Here is a 16,344-nt window from a genome sequence, read left to right on the forward strand (position 1 = left end):
AAATAAATAAATATTTTAAAAAATGCAATGAGTGAGGGAACATGACTTTTTAATATGTTCCCCTAGAGTAAGTGATCAAACAGGATACTCTAGTTCTGCTCACTTTAGCATAACAGGAAGCGCCAATGTTCCCAGCCAGCTGGTTGAGCTTCCTTAACTATTGCTTAACAAGTTGACTAGAAACTCCTTGGATACAAGAGCTATATTTTATTCATCTGTGAATAGCATGGTAATTAGTGAAGAGCCTGTTTTGGATTCAGCCAGATTCTGTCTTGAATATTGATTCCATCATTTAATAATTGTGTAATCTTGGACACTTAACCTCTGTAATCCTGTTTCATCGTCTGTAAAATGGGGATAATAGTGCCTGACTCCACTGACTTGTTGTGGAAATTAAATGTGACACTTCTTTGTAAAACTCCTGATGCAGCTCAAAAGTCTTTGTTGAGAGCTTGGCGGAACAGTGGCTTCCATCCAGCCAAGCGTATGATCTCAGAAGAGACTGTGTGTTAGTCTCTATCAAATTTAAAGGAAAATTCCTTTGCCAGAGGCTGCAAACGCCATCATGTTGAGGTTGAACAGATAATGTTTACCTCAGAGGAAGAGATTAGTTTCCATTTTATCTGCACTGTTTGAATTTTTATATGGATTAAAAATACAAGAAATTAAAAATAAATACAGCTTTTTAAAGGGGAAAAAAGGTTGGGCTGGCAGGAGTGCTGGCTTATTTGCTGGGTCTTTTAGCTCTTTCAGTGATAGCAAGAGCAACAAACAGAACATACTAATAATTGTCTATATTAATACAAAACACTAATAATTATCCATATTAATAAGGCAGCCCCATTCCCATATGAACCTGAGGGTAGAAACAAAGTACAATAATCCTTCAGAGTTGCACCAAATCTTCGCAAGACTTTAAACTAGCTTCCATGTACAGACGGTTCCGACTTCTCATGGTTCCACTTACAATTTTTGGACTTTGCCACGGTGTGAAAGTGATACCCACCTGGAATTTTTATCTTTTCCGGTCTAGCGTTACTCTTGCGTGATGCTGAGCAGGCGGGCAAGTCCCAGCTCCCAGACAGCACAGGGTAAACAACCGATACTCTTGCAACCATTCTGTTTTTCACTTTCAGCAGTGTTCAATAAATTACTTGAGATACTCAACACTGTCATAAAATAGGCTTTGTGTTAGATGATTCTGCCCAACTGTAGACCAATGTAAGTGTTCTAAGCAGGTTTAAGGTGGGATGGGTTAAGCTGTGATGTTGGGTAGGTTAGCTGTGTTAAATAAATTTTCAACTTAGATGGGTTTATCAGGACGTAACCCCATCGTTAAGCGGAGGAAGACCTGTATTATGGTTGCCTCCCTTAAGTCTTTTGCGTGGTTTCCACCCCTCCCAGGCAATTCCACCCCCAGGCAATTGCAGGGAGGGGAGAAACTGAGGCGGGGTTGGGGGGAGACTGTGGGCCCAGCTGCAGCGCCTACACCGCCGGCCTCCTGCTGCTCGCAACCGCAGGACGCGGGCCGTTACGGCGGTTTCGGTGCGGAGCCCGGAGCGCTTAGGCCGCCGCCAGGAGGTCCCACCGGCTGGGAGCTCCGCGGAAACCAGGCCGAGGGGGCGGGCCCGAAGCCTCGGCCTTGCCTCCGCCCGCGCCGCGCTGCGCCCGCCGCTTTCCAGCCGCTTGCTCCGGGCGGCCTCGCGGGGCCCGGAGCTCTGCCCGGGGAGCGCCGCCAGCATGCTGCAGAAGCGGGAGAAGGTGCTGCTCCTGAGGACCTTCCAGGGCCGGACGCTGCGGATCGTGCGGGAGCACTACCTGCGGCCCAGCGTGCCCTGCAACAGCCCGCTCTGCCCGCAGCCCGCCGTCTGCCGCAACGGTCAGGGCAGGGGGTGGAGGCTGGGGAGGGTGGGCAGACGAGGACCGGCGGGAGCGGGGCGGCCCGGGCGGGATCGCCGGGGCCCGAGACCGGGCGGGCGTCAGGGCGGCGGCGCCGGGGTAGAGCGTCGGCCGTGAGGCGGAAGGGCGCGTCCCAGAGGCGGAGCGCGAGGCCGTGGTGTTGACGAGGCCGAGGCCCCCGGGCCTCCGCCGGCCTCCAGGCATCACCTCCGGCCCGGCTGCAGGTCGGGCGCGAGGGGCCGGCGGCTTCCGAGCCGCGCCACGGCTCCGCTGTCGCTCCACAGCGACTCCCGACTGCTCTGCCCGGGAAAACGGAAGGGCCGAGAGGCAGGCGCCCCCGCAGCGCAGAGGGCGCGGTTTGGGGCTTTCCGAGGGGCCTGTGGGCGCTGGAGCGTCCTGCCCCCAGGCTCGCCGCAGTGAAATCCGGTGGACCCGAGCTGTGGGCCCTGCAGTGCGAGCCGGGCACGCGGAGCTGACGCTCTGCCGCTCCTCGTTGTACATTTCTTTGCTTTGCTCCCTGCCAGCACCTAGGCCTCAGGCATCCAGTGGAGAACCCTCTTGACTGTAGGATTTGTGGATCATCTGGGCCCTCATTGTACAGGAAGGTCATGGGGAAATTGGATTTGGGTCGGCTGCCCACTACACCTTCCTCCACTTGATTTCTGGGCTGCTGGGGTGGCCGACTTAACGATGGTTACTGGTTCTCTTCCCTATGGTGGGAGAGGAGCGTGGTGGTCCTTTTCAGCGAATATTTGGGATCCTCAGCTTACGGTTAAGGTGAACATTTCAATTACAGCTTGACTAACCAGCTCCGAGACGCGGGCCAGGTGGAAATGCCACCACCGCCCCTGCTTGCACTGAGCATCTTTTCTAGTCAATTCAGTCTTTTTGGCCCTTGGAGACTTTTGAACACGTTCACAAGCTTGAGACACAACCGACTTGAAATGGCTGGGCATAAACAAGTGGTTAACGTGTATTTGGGGAGCCCCATTGGAATGTGAGTGTAGGTCAGTGGGTTAACAATATATAGTTAAGTTGTGCTGAAGATTTGGTTGTTTTTGTGTGTTTTTTTTTTAATCCGTCATCTTTTACATTACTGGCAACACCATAAACCACGTTGAGCTTTTATTATCACAGCTTCAGAAAAATGAAGGTGCTGAATTTACCTGAACGTTGGGCCTCTACCAAAGTAGATTTGTCTTTTAAAAACTACACAGTGGGGCTTCCCTGGTGGCGCAGTGGTTGAGAGTCCGCCTGCCGATGCAGAGGACATGGGCTCGTGCCCTGGTCCGGGAAGATCCCAAATGCCACGGAGCCATGGCCCGTGAGCCATAGCCGCTGAGCCTGTGCGTCCGGAGCCTGTGCTCCGCAACGGGAGAGGCCACAACAATGAGAGGCCCGCGTACCGCAAAAAAATAAAACAAAACAAAAACTACACAATGTAGTTAAGATTGGAAGTTGTTCTGCACACTGGGGCACCGTGACATTGAAATCATAATAAACTAAGTTTGCAAACGTTGTCTAATCTCTTCTGTTTTGAATTATGCTTCAGATGGGAAACTCTTGTCTAGTGACGTGACTCATTACATGATCCCAGATTGGAAAGTCGTTCAAGATTACCTCGAGATCCTTGAGTTTCCTGAATTGAAGGGAATTATTTTCATGCAAACGGCTTGTCAAGCTGTGCAGCATCAAAGAGGCCGGAGGTATCTGTTTTGCATTATTTATTTTTTTATGGTGCGGATTCTTTTTTCCCCCTTTAGAAGAGGTTCCTTGTTGGAGAGAAAGGGGAGGAATTCATTATTTTCGTCAGAAAAGACTTTTTGAACTAATTTGGCATTCTTTTTGCCAGTGAGGAATGCAGTAACATTATTTTATATTTCTGCTTCAACACCTGGCCAAAAGGTCTGACTGCAGATCAATAAACTGCAGTGTCCCCACGATGTGGGTATTTAAGATTCTTGCCTTTTGGTTTGCATTTTTATAGTAGCAGAGCTATTGCCTATATCATGTTGAAGACTGCATGTTATTTAATCTTCTTATTTATAGATATATTGTTTCAGAAACTTACATTTTTTTTCCCCTTGGGAAAAAGAAAGTATTTTAAAATTTGAGCCTCCTTTATTGTGGAGGCAAGTTGTACTTGTGGTGATTTATTCAATGAAACCAGAACTAACTTGTTTTATTTTTAGATTACTAGTATAACCACCAACCATAGGAATTGTATTTGCTAAACAAAGAATTTCTGATTGAAATCAGTCTAAACTGCTTGCCTTGTACCTAAATGAAGAACAGTTGTTCACCTTTTAAACAAATACTCTATAAATGGTTTTGCTTCCTTTACATTGGGAAAAGATCTGTGATTTGAACTTGAAGACTGTATGGAAACAGCATATTAGAATTATATACCCAACCTCTTAACACCACAAGTTAAGCAGAAATTATGTGTTTATTCTTTTTCAAATGTTGTGGTTTCTTCAGACCTTGGTAGTAAAAGATGAAGTGTGTTTATTTGTATATGAAAATGATAAGTTGTTCTTATTATATGCTCAGTTCAAAAAAATATGCATTAACTAGGTTGTGTGCAGGTTTTTCAGATAGAATATTTTTATATGAGCTTGAAGTTGATTTTGTTCAGACACAAAGATATAGATGTTTATACACATCCAGGTTTAAATGCTGTTCCAGGTGTCGTATTTCAATTTCTGCTACTAAAATCAATTTGTTGTTATCATGTGGGTTGCTAAGCCTTTTCAACTTCTGTTTTCTAAAATGTTTTTAATATTAAGGATTGTTTTAAAAATCAATTCCTGGGGACATTCAAAAGCAAAGAATTGGAATTTAAATGTCTTTTTTCCTGAACATTTCAAAAGTAGTTAACTTGATGAAAAACGATTGGTTTTCCATTGCTTTACCGTGTCTCTGAATGCACTAAACGTGAAAACAAAAGCTGAGGAGTTATGGAACAGGCCCACAGGATAATACTCTGGTTTTGCCATTGGTGAGCACTTTTCGAGTTCCTAGTTCCAGGCCTTCTGGAGTACAAAAAGAAGTCTTGTTCCCTCTCTCAACAAACTTGTTGTCTTGTTGGGATTAAATGCAAGAAGCAAGAGGGTAATTATGACATACCTTGGACACATGTAAATAATTTAATGGGGACTATGTAAAGTGCAGAAGTAAACATGGGGTGTGGGGATTTAAAAAGCCCTCCGAAGGAAATAGGTTTGAGACTGGTCTTAATGCAGGGAAATGAACATGATTGATGAAGAGGAACAAGAGTCAGGAAAAGGAATCAGCAAGTTGGGGACTTCGTGCTTTCTTTACCTGTTAAGCGACCAGCAGGTGTATTCAGGTTGAAACAGCTAAAGGACCACAATTACCTAAGCCCTGGAAAGTGTCATATATTAAAAGCTAACTTTAAAGTTGATGAGAGCCATTCAATATGTAAGATCCAGGAGATTTGCTTGATTAATTTGGCCTTCATAAGTGTTAAGCATAAGTCATCTGAGTTTTTGTATTTAACCAAAGGTGGCCTAGCATAGCCTCTCTGGTGCTTTGCTTCATTTAATATTGGAAAACATTTTGTTTTTCAGTTCTTCCTCCGAGATTTTTGAGATGCTGGTAAATAATTCATTCTATTTTATATGCTTTTAGGAATATTATTGCTTAGGAAAGGTTTATCAGGTGAAAATACCTAGTCTGGTCTAGTGTCTGGTAGAAGGATGCCTTGCTTTCTCCTTTTGACCCCCTCCTGAATGCCTTCTGTATAGCTTGAATCTCAGTTTCTTAGTACATAACATAAGACTGGAATCAAAATATTATAGTTGGAGAGGACCCTTTAAGAGGTCAACGTGATCCCCATCCTACATCAGTGTTACTCAACATGAGTAATGTAGTCGACTTTGTTTCTAAAAGAAAAAAATTCTCATGGATACCCAGTGTTAATTTAAATTAATTTATTGTATTGTTACTTAAATATGTTTCAACATAAATCTAGGCATAAATCCTCATACCTGAGTACTTAATGCAACCCTAAACCCAAATCAGACCTTCAAACTAAACAAGGCTACAAATGAATATTAATTTAATGTGACCAGTGACATTATTTTACTGACATGAAATCACCAGAGTTGGGTTTAATACTAGAAAGACACAGCCTCTATGGCTACAGGCATAAGCTCTATATTTAATATGATTTTGTAGTTTGATTTCAATAATATCAATGCAGAAAAATGTCCTCATAAGTATATTATACAAAACAGTATGAAAAATGTCAAGTTTTTGATCAGGATAATCACACATTCCGCTATCTAACAATCCTCAAGTGCTTACTTACTGAGGGCTCGTGTGATCTCCCTGTAAGGGTGACCTGTCCACTGCCTTCAATCATGTGTTCAGGTGTTCATCTGTGTATCTACAAATATTTATTGAGAGACTCTATGTGCCAGAAACTGTGCTAGCACTGAGCATACAGTGGTGAGCAAAGGCAGACACGCTCTTGAGGGGGAGACCGGCAGTAATCGATAACCAGAGAAACAGATGGAGAAGTGAGCTGTGACAGGCGCGCTGAGGGAGGGGTGCTGGGCTCAGGAGAGCCCAGACTAGGCAGGGAGGAAAGGCTTTCCTGAGTGAGATGCGTGTGCTGAGCTCTAAGGGATGAGTGTGAGGAAACCAGGCAAAGAAGGGAGAAAAGCTTTCCAGGCAAGGAAACTGCTGTGCAAGGCCATGGGGAGAGAGAACGTGGAGAATGAGGGAGGAGAAAGCCCTGGATTGGACTAAGGTAGGCCCCCATGGGCCTCAGGGATGTGGTGAAGCGTTTTAAGTAGGGGGGATAACATGATCAGATTCCTGTTTTTAAAGGATTACTAGGCTAGTGGAGAAGAGGCTTGGAGAAAAGAAGAGGAGGCTTTAGTTCACATGAGAGATGTTGGTAGCGTAGAGATGGAGAGAGAAATAGACATTTCTAAACGCTGTTTAGTAGATAAGATCCACAGAACTTCCTAAGTATATAGCAAAGCGAGTTGAAAATATGTCCACACAAAAACTTGTGTGTGAATGTTTGTTCATAACAGCTCTATTCATAATAGCCAAAAATGGAAACAACCCAAATGTCCATCAACTGATAATGGTTACACAAAATGTGCTTTAACCATACAATGAAATATTATTCAGCCATGAAAAGGAATGAAGTACTGATACATGCTACAACATGGATGAACCTTGAAATTATTATGCTAAGTGAAAGAATCCAGCCCCCCGCCCACACACACACAAAAATCATATATTGTATGATTCTGTGTATATGAAATGCCCAGAATAGGTAAATCCAAGAGACAGAAAGTAGGTTAGTGGTTGCCAGGGGCTAAGGGTCAGAGGGAATGGGGAGTGACTGCTTAATGGGTATAAGTTTCTTTTGGGGGCTGACAAAAGAGGAGTTAGATAGTAGTGATGGTTGCATAATGCTGTGACTACACTAAAAACCATTGAATTCTGCATCTTAAAAGGGTGAATTTTTTGGTATGAATCATATCTCAATAAAGCTGTTTTTTTTAAATTTTTATTTATTTATTTATATTGGCTGCTTGGGGTCTTAGTTGTGGCTGCGAACTCTTAGTTGGGACATGCATGTGGGATCTAGTTCCCTGACCAGGGATCGAACCCAGGCCCCCCGCATTGGGAGTGCAGAGTCTTACCCACTGGACCACCAGGGAATCCCCACTGTTTTTTTTGTTTTTTAATCTATAGGACTTAGTAATGGATTTAGATAAGTGAGATAAAGGAGAAGGTGGTGTCAAGGATGACACTAAGGTTTCTGGCTTATGTAACTGGATAAAGAGGGGGAACACTGGAGAAGGTGGGGGGTGGGAGGTCATGAGTTTGAGGTGTCTTGAGGCTTCCAAGAGGGCAGACACTGACACCAAATGGCATTGCAGCCTGAAGCCTGGTCCAAAATATACTCCATTAAAAATGTTTTAAGAATATCACCTAATATAAATGGAAATAGAAACTTCTGAAATTCTTGGAGAAAACTCAAGGACCTCTGAATTTAAGTCTAGGATACCCTACCTGGGTTCTGCAAAAGCTGAAGAAATGCAACATTGAGTACAGGACTCACTTCCTTGTACCTCTCGCCACTGGTTGTGGGACACCCACTTCTAATCCCCAGAGACTGTAGTCAGCAGGGGGAAGGGATGTTGCATCTGAAGGTAAGATCACCATTGAATAAAAATAGTAAAAAAAAAAAAAAAAAAAAAATCAATCTAGAGAAGGTAAGTTTTGCTGTCCCCCTAAGAAATTGTCTGAAATGTTTAGATAATGGAGATTTCGAAAACACTTTAGCCAGACCCGGGAAACTAGGTTTTTCTGTAAGCCTGGAATTTTTTAAACCTCAGATAATTTTATTGTACTTGACTATCTGGAACTGTTGTCCTGTCATTCAGGCCAGACTTGTTCAAGGCACCACGATGTTCTTTGCTGGCTCCATGCAGAATACTCATATATCTAATTCCATCATATGCACCACCAACCCTAACCAGCAAAAACTACAACTGTGTTGTATGGATGCCCTATTAAATTATAGCCGTAAGCCCACTGCCTACAAGACAACCCGACTGTCACACTCAGAGTGATTCACTGTTTGTTTCCTGCTTTCCCCATTAATATTCTTGTGCCATTTGTTCATTCGTTTTATCTGGCTGATAGGTAGCTGACAAATGGAATCACACACTAAAAGTCTAAGGAAAATACATGGGAGTGAAACTGAAAACTGAGAAAATTCTTTTTGTTAAGTGATATATTTTTCTCAACATTGGCAAGGATTGTCATTACTTTCATGTGGTGGTAAAGCGCCCGGGTCTGGCTTGTGGAGCATCAGTGTTTGGAGAGGACAGGATTCGAGAAGCCCCAGGTTTAAAGTACGGGTGTGCTGACCAATGCAGTGATGTATGCGAGGCCTAGCAAAAGAGTAACCGGGCTCTGAAAATATCCGTTTGTCCCAGGACATTTTTATCTCGTATTTGGATCACTGTTGTCACAAAGGGTTGTGAGTTCATGGATTCATTTGGAAAATAGTTATTGAGCGACTGCCGTGGGTTAAGTACTAGAGATACAAGGAGGAAGCCTACTGTCTGCTTTCTTGAGCTTTCTGTCCCCTCTCTCTCCTCCTTTGGGCCCTTTGTCTACCTAACTCTTACCCATCCTTCAGGTCCGTTGCCTCCTCCTGGGTGCCTCCCTTATCCCTCCCATATTCCTGTCACACCTTGCACTTTTCCTTTCATGGCACTCATCCCGCTGAAATGGGTGGTTCTATTTTTTTGTTTGTTTTATTTTGTTATGACAATTAGTATAGCTATTTTTTTAAATTGTGGTAAAATATATATAACATAAAATGTACCATGTTAACCATATCTAAGTGTACAATTTGATGGCATTGTGTACATTGACACTGTTGTGCAACCCATCTCCAGAACTTTTCTCATCTTCCCAAACTGAAACTCTACACCCATTAAACACTCATTCCCCATTTCCCCCTCCCCCAGACCCCTGGCAACCACTGTCCTACTTTCTATCTCCAGGTATTTAGCTACTCAAAGAAACTCCTATGAGTGGACTCATACAATACTTGTTCTTCTGCGACTGACTAGCTTATTTCACTCAGCATAATGTCTTCAATGTTCATCCGTGTTGAGGATATGTCAGAACCTCCCTTTTAAGGCTGAATAATATTCCACGGTATGTATATACCACATTTTGTTTATCCATCCATCGCCCGACAGACACTTGGACTGCTTCCACCTTTTAGCTAATATGAATAATGTTGCTCTGAACATGGGTGTACAAATATCTCTTTGAAACCCTCCTTTCAGTTCTTCGGGGTCTATACCCAGAAGTGGATTGCTGGATCATATGGTAGTTCTAGTTTTGACTTTTTTTGAGGGATGGATGGTTGAGTTGCATTCACCATGAGCAGGACCACGCAGACGAAGGGCAGCATCGGGAATGTCTAGGTGTGTCCCCTGAAGGCACTCAGTGGAGCACAGAGGAGGAAGTTTGTAAACAAACACCTGCCCTGGGTTCAGGTGCTTTATTAGGGGTGTGGATAAAGGGAGCAAAAAGTGGAAAAGATCAGGAAAAATAGTCAATATTTTTTCAGTGTTTTCTCTGAAATAATAAATTTCAGATGTTTATAAAGCTTCTTCTAGAACCTTTTATTGCTTAACCAAAATAGTGCTCATTTAAAAAAATTCATGCATGACAGAAATGCGTAAAGCAGAAAGTGAAAGTCCTTGCCTTTCCCTCCCGCAGGGACGACCCTGTTAGCACGGTGATGGAGACTCTTGTATGCATATTCTAAGAGGTTTTGAAAAATGATTTTAAGTGTATCTTTGTGAAAGTGGGAAAATTACAAACCTAACGTGTTCTAGGCACTTCTGCGGGTGGGGAGGCAGCTTTTATTTACACAAGTGGAATTCTGTTAAGGAAAGCTGCCATTCACAGAAATGAAACTGAATCCCTTTGTTTATTAGGACATTTTGTAAGTTGTAGTTACTTGATGATCCTTTTTAAGGTGGCTCAAAATTAGAATTACTAAGAAAGTAAAATCAGTGTTTCTTGTTTTCTGATGAAGTGTTGAGACGATGCAGATACTGGTAGTTGGCATTTATTTAGAGGGGATAAGTTAGAGAGTTCTGCGTTTGCTTTAATGAAAAGACTCATTTTTAAAAATCCGTGGCGGCAGGCTGGAGGTGGGAATGGAAGGGCACAAATGTTATTATGTTAAATGCCAGTTATCTATCTTGGATAATTTATATGTTAATTTAACATCTGGTTTAATATCAATCCATTTTTAAATAAACAATTGACTTCCTTTAAGATAATTGTGAATATTATGTATTTCACATTATCTAGACAATTGAAAAGCACCTTCTTAGAAACTGACCCATATGAGACTTCATATTTTATTTTCTTTGGCCAAGATTATTGGAAAGATCTCCTGATGGGTTCTGAAAAACCTAGGGGCAGGACAGGAATAAAGATGCAGACATAGAGAATGGACTTGAGGACACAGGGACGGGGAAGGGTAAGCTGGGACGAAGTGAGAGAGTGGCATGGACATATATACACTACCAAATGTAAAATAGATATCTAGTGGGAAGCAGCCGCATAGCACAGGGAGATCAGCTCGGTGCTTTGTGACCACCTAGAGGGGTGGGATAGGGAGGGTGGGAGGGAGACGCAAGAGGGAGGAGATATGGGGATATATGTATATGTATAGCTGATTCACTTTGTTAGAAAGCAGAAACTAACACACCATTGAAAAGGAATTATACTCCATTAAAGATGTTAAAAAAAAAATTGAACATCTCTCTTCCATTGTACAAGGGATTAGAAAAATTGTATGTCCTAGTTTGATAGAGCTACCTGTTCACACTGTGTATTGAATATAATTATTTTAAAACATAAAAAAAAAAAGTCTCCTGATGGGGAAAAACCTTAAAACTTTCTGTTAGTTGTCTGATAGATGAAGCTAGCCTTCATTCATGTAAACAATGCGGCTGCATCAATAACGTTCACAGATAAATCCCCAAACTTACCTTACATGTTCTTTCCTAGGGCTGCCAGCAGAAAGTAAAACATTAATGTCTAATACCATTTACAGAACAAAGTGAGTTACAAAAATAAAGCACTAGGGCTTCCCTGGTGGCACAGTGGTTGAGAGTCCGCCAGCCGGTGCAGGGGACACGGGTTCGTGCCCCGGTCCGGGAAGATCCCACATGCCGCGGAGCGGCTGGGCCCGTGAGCCATGGCCGCTGAGCCTGCGCGTCCGGATCCTGTGCTCCGCAACAGGAGAGGTCATAACAGTGAGAGGCCCGGGTACAGCAAAAAAATAAAAAAAAAATAAAGCACTAAACTCTGCTTGCCTCATTGTGCTTTGTGAGCCTTTGATGAAGGGGCTGTGTGGGGCAGGGTTGTATAATTACATAATAAATAGCCAGAAAGGGAGAGGGGAGTAGAGGAGTTTAACTGATCCGCAAACTAATTAATGAGACCCTGCTCCAGCACATTCTAGCAGGCAAAATGGAGAAACAGCAGCCCGAGAGCGCAGCACACATTAAGGCCGATGTAAATAAGTGTTTCTCAGGTTTTAAACAATCAATCTTTCGCTCTAAAATACCTCATCTTTTCTGAACCTTAGCAAGAGGTGGCAGGAGATGAGTACCTGCTAGATTAGATTTACTTTTCTCCTCTGTGTCACAGACAGTATAACAAATTGCGAAATCTCCTGAAGGATGCGCGTCATGATTGTGTTCTCTTCGCTAATGAATTCCAGCAGTCCTGCTATCTCCCTCGGGAAAGAGGGGAGTCCATGGAGAAGTGGCAGAGCAGGTATGGCCCTGAATAGCTGGGTTTTCACACGCTCATCTTCTTTAATTTCTTTATCATTGGTTATTTGGGAGTTGATCTAAATAGTATGGTGGAACAAACCAACAATTTTTCTGGAACCGTGATTAATACTGAAATGCTTAATGTGTCAATATTCTAGATATGTCATTTGACTACATATATCTTAGAAATTGTAATTAAGGAGCTATAGGTGCCCAGAGTAAGTTTGCCCCAGACCTCTAAAGGCTAGTAGGATCATTCATTCCAGTGATCCAAAAGTCATACATAGCTTTAATGCTGTGTGAGTGCGTGCATGCGCACACGCCCGTGTGTGTGTGTGTGTGTGTGTGTGTTTGTGTTTGTGTATGTGAGACAGAAACAGAGAGCGGCAGGGACACATCCTACTTTTAAGCTAAAGTCATCTCACTTTTTCTGGTATAGGTTGCTTTAATATCCCAGCCAGTCTTATTAAACTGAAATGGGTAGGTTAATTCTAGTAAAGCTGTTTTAGGAAGTGCGGTGTCCTAATTGAGATCCACCTAAAAGCAGAACCTGAAGCAAGGATTTTGGAGGTGAGTTGTTTATGTGAGAAGCAATTCCCAGAAGCAGGAGTGGGGAGAGTGACCCAGAGAAGGAGGGAAAGCAGTAAAGGATGTATTACTGCTGAGGGAAACTGAGGCTCAGTCCTCTGGGAACCTCTAAGAAGCCATGTAGAGTGTGCCTCAGAAGTCACCTCCAAGGGTGGAGGCGAGGGCATTTAGTTATTTACCCCTTTAGCTGAGGGCCATTCCCCGGGGGTGTTAACTCCAGTCAGTGGGCCATTGATGAGGGATGGAAGTGCCACCCAGCTGCAGCTAAAGTCAGAGGTGGGCTGAGGGTACAGGTGCACCCATAGCCTCTGCTTCAGTCTTCTGTAGAAGGCAGAAGAGACCTTAAGCTTTAAAATAGCTTATCCGTACAAAACATTTACATCATCTTCTTCCTTATAATTCTTTATCTGTATAGCCATTAAATATTTAAATTCTCTAAAGCAAAATAAGCACTGATATATACTGAGTCCTTAATAGAACCCAAGTTCCCACCAGCAAGGGAAAGCAAATCTTTCCCTAGATTGGGTCATATGTGAGTACTCACACTTACTAACTACACAGTCTTGCACACAGTCAGTACTCAGTGAATCTTTTTTTAAATTCTACAACTAAAGGAACCTTACATAGCATCTTAATTTGCAGAAAGGGAAACAGATGCCTACAGAAATTGACTCTCTGAGTTGATCCACTTCACTGGACACATGATCCTTTTTTGAATATATGTCCCCAGACCTAGACTCCATTTTCCAATTCAGCTTCTTTTCAGGAAGATTTTCAGACATTTCATATTGGTGCCATATTGGATTTTGTCTTTATTGGATTATGATCTTCAGTTACTTGCAGCCTAGTTTTTCTCTTAGCCAAAGACTTGTTTCTTCATCTTTTAAGCCTCTCACAATTTAGCTTACCATCCCTGTGGTGCTGTGTGGCTCGTCCCCCCAATTAAAATGTGTTAAAAGGTGGCAGAGCCTCACGGTTGCTAGGCCATATCAAGAAATGAAAGCGGTTTCTGTGGTGGTTGGATGTCTTAGAGAAGAAGAGATGTCAAGCACTTTGTGATTCATCTTTGTATCCCCCAGCGTACCCAACCCAGGGCATGTTTATAATGGGTGCTCAGGAAGTATTTGTTGAATGAATGAACGAATGACTGTCTATATAAACCAAAGGATAAAAGATTAAAAGCCAGGTGTGAAGTTCTGAACAAGAGCCTGGGTTTGTCTGCCTCGGGAGGGCTCACGTGCCTCTTGCTTTCTAGGAGCATCTACAATGCAGCCACTTGGTACTATCACCACTGCCAAGACAGGATGCCAATCGTTATGGTGACAGAAGATGAAGAGGCAATTCAGCAGTATGGAAGTGAAACGGAAGGAGTGTTTGTGATTTCCTTCAAGGTATTTCCAGCTGGTGTGTCTATATAAGTATGTGTGTGTGCATGAGTGTGTGTGTCTGCGTGTGTTCATTTCCATAGTAGTGCCCGTGAGGCTCTAGATGGCTTTGGCAGTACAGAAAAGGGAAAATAAAGAATGAAGGAAAGGAATAAAGACACAGACCTACTAGAGAATGGACTTGACGATATGGGGAGGGGGAAGGGTAAACTGTGACAAAGCGAGAGAGTGGCATGGACATATATACACTACCAAACGTAAGGTAGATAGCTAGTGGGAAGCAGCCGCATAGCACAGGGAGATCAGCTCGGTGCTTTGTGACCGCCTGGAGGGGGGGTGGGATAGGGAGGGTGGGAGGGAGGGAGACGCAGAGGGAAGAGATATAGGAACATATGTTATGTATAACTGATTCACTTTGTTATAGAGCAGAAACTAACACACCATTGTAAAGCAAGTATACTCCAATAAAGATGTAAAAAATAAAAATAAATAAAACGTGAAAACTGAAAAAAAAATAGTAGTTTAAAATTAAAATTTAAAATAAAAAATAAATTAAAAAAAGAATGAAGGAAGACTTTAAGAAGTTCCATGTCTTCATCACTCTCCAACTAATTAATCTTGAATTTGCCAAATTTGGGCAAACTCCCTGTGACTGTAAGGCCTCCAGTATCCAAGACTGCAGCCCAATAAACTCCAGTTCATAGTAAATGCATGTTTATAGTTATAATAATAATACTAGTAGTAATGATGATGATGATAGGTTGAATCTGATAAAACTGCCAATATTCTGTTGTTTTTGACTTACAAAATGGCTATTCTACATGGTTCCACCTAAGAATAATACCCAACGTTGATCTATGCCAGGCACTGTTCTGAGCGTATTATTTCATTTAATTCTTGCAACAACACTATTAGACAGGTGTTATAATCCCCATTTTATTGGTGAGGAAGCTAAAGCACAGAAAAGCTAAGCAACTTGCCCAGAGTCACAGGGAGAAAGTGCTGGAAGTGTGTTAGAGCCCAGGCAGTCTGACTCCAGCACTCTGAACCACCATGCTGCCTCCCAGACTGTCTTTCTGAATACGCACAAGACATAGGTTTTGTTTTTTAACATCTTTATTGGAGTATAATTGCTCTACAATGGTGTGTTAGTTTCTGCTTTATAACAAAGTGAATCAGCTATACGTACACATATATCCCAATATCTCCTCCCTCTTGGGTCTCCCTCCCACCCTCCCTATCCAACCCCTCTAGGTGGTCACAAAGCACCGAGCTGATCTCCCTGTGCTATGCGGCTGCTTCCCACTAGCTATCTATTTTACATTTGGTAGTGTATATATGTCCATGCCACTCTCTCACTTGGTCCCAGCTTACCCTTACGCCTCCCCGTGTCCTCAAGTCCATTCTCTACGTCTGGGTCTTTATTCCTGTCCTGCCCCTAGGTTCATCAGAACCATTTTTTTTTTAGATTCCATATATATGTGTTAGCATACGGTATTTGTTTTTCTCTTTCTGACTTCACTCTGTATGACAGACTCGAGGTCCATCCACCTCACTACAAATAACTCAATTTCGTTCCTTTTTATGGCTGAGTAATATTCCATTATATATATGTGCCACATCTTCTTTATGCATTCATCTGTTGATGGACACTTAGGTTGCTTCCATGACCTGGCTATTGTAAATAGTGCTGCAGTGAACATTGGGGTGCATGTGTCTTTTTGAATTATGGTTTTCTCAGGGTATATGCCCAGTAGTGGGATTGCTGTGTCGTTTGGTAGTTCTATTTTTAGTTTTTAAGGAACCTCCACACTGTTCTCCATAGTGGCTGTATCAATTTACATTCCCACCAGCAGTGCAAGAGTGTTCCCTTTTCTCCACACCCTCTCCCAAAACATAGTGTTAAAGGCCAGTCTTATTTGTCCACTGTTCCTCACTCTTCTCTACTTGTGACCATGGGTGGGGGTCAGTAGGGATAAAGGAAGGGGTGATATGTGATACTACTTATGTGAAAGCTGTTGGACCAGCTTGGTGTACATGTAACAGATAGAGGCAGCATTATCGGTGACAGTTTTTTGAGCTGTCTT

The 16,344-nt window shown here is 42.9% G+C and overlaps 1 protein-coding gene across 3 annotated transcripts in view; it reads left to right on the forward strand.

The window, feature by feature from the left end:
- Positions 1-1,727: 1,727 nt before the first annotated feature.
- The window catches only part of DIS3L (DIS3 like exosome 3'-5' exoribonuclease), a gene marked incomplete at its 3' end in the record, with an annotated part of 33,990 nt that continues 19,373 nt past the window's right edge, over positions 1,728-16,344 (forward strand). For 2 of the 3 annotated variants that reach the window (XM_082853819.1, XM_082853820.1), the window contains exons 1-4: positions 1,728-1,879; positions 3,452-3,605; positions 12,157-12,285; positions 14,128-14,263. In XM_082853819.1, the coding sequence (XP_082709945.1) occupies positions 1,741-1,879; positions 3,452-3,605; positions 12,157-12,285; positions 14,128-14,263 (558 nt within the window). In that variant the 5' untranslated portion in view covers positions 1,728-1,740. Of the gene's footprint in view, positions 1,880-3,451; positions 3,606-9,564; positions 9,631-12,156; positions 12,286-14,127; positions 14,264-16,344 lie in introns of those variants that run through there. The other variant, XM_082853821.1, reaches the window with a different exon arrangement.

The sequence above is a fragment of the Leucopleurus acutus genome (assembly GCF_964270905.1).
Source record: "Leucopleurus acutus genome assembly, chromosome: 1".
In the NCBI taxonomy this organism is placed as follows: Eukaryota; Metazoa; Chordata; class Mammalia; order Artiodactyla; family Delphinidae; genus Leucopleurus; species Leucopleurus acutus.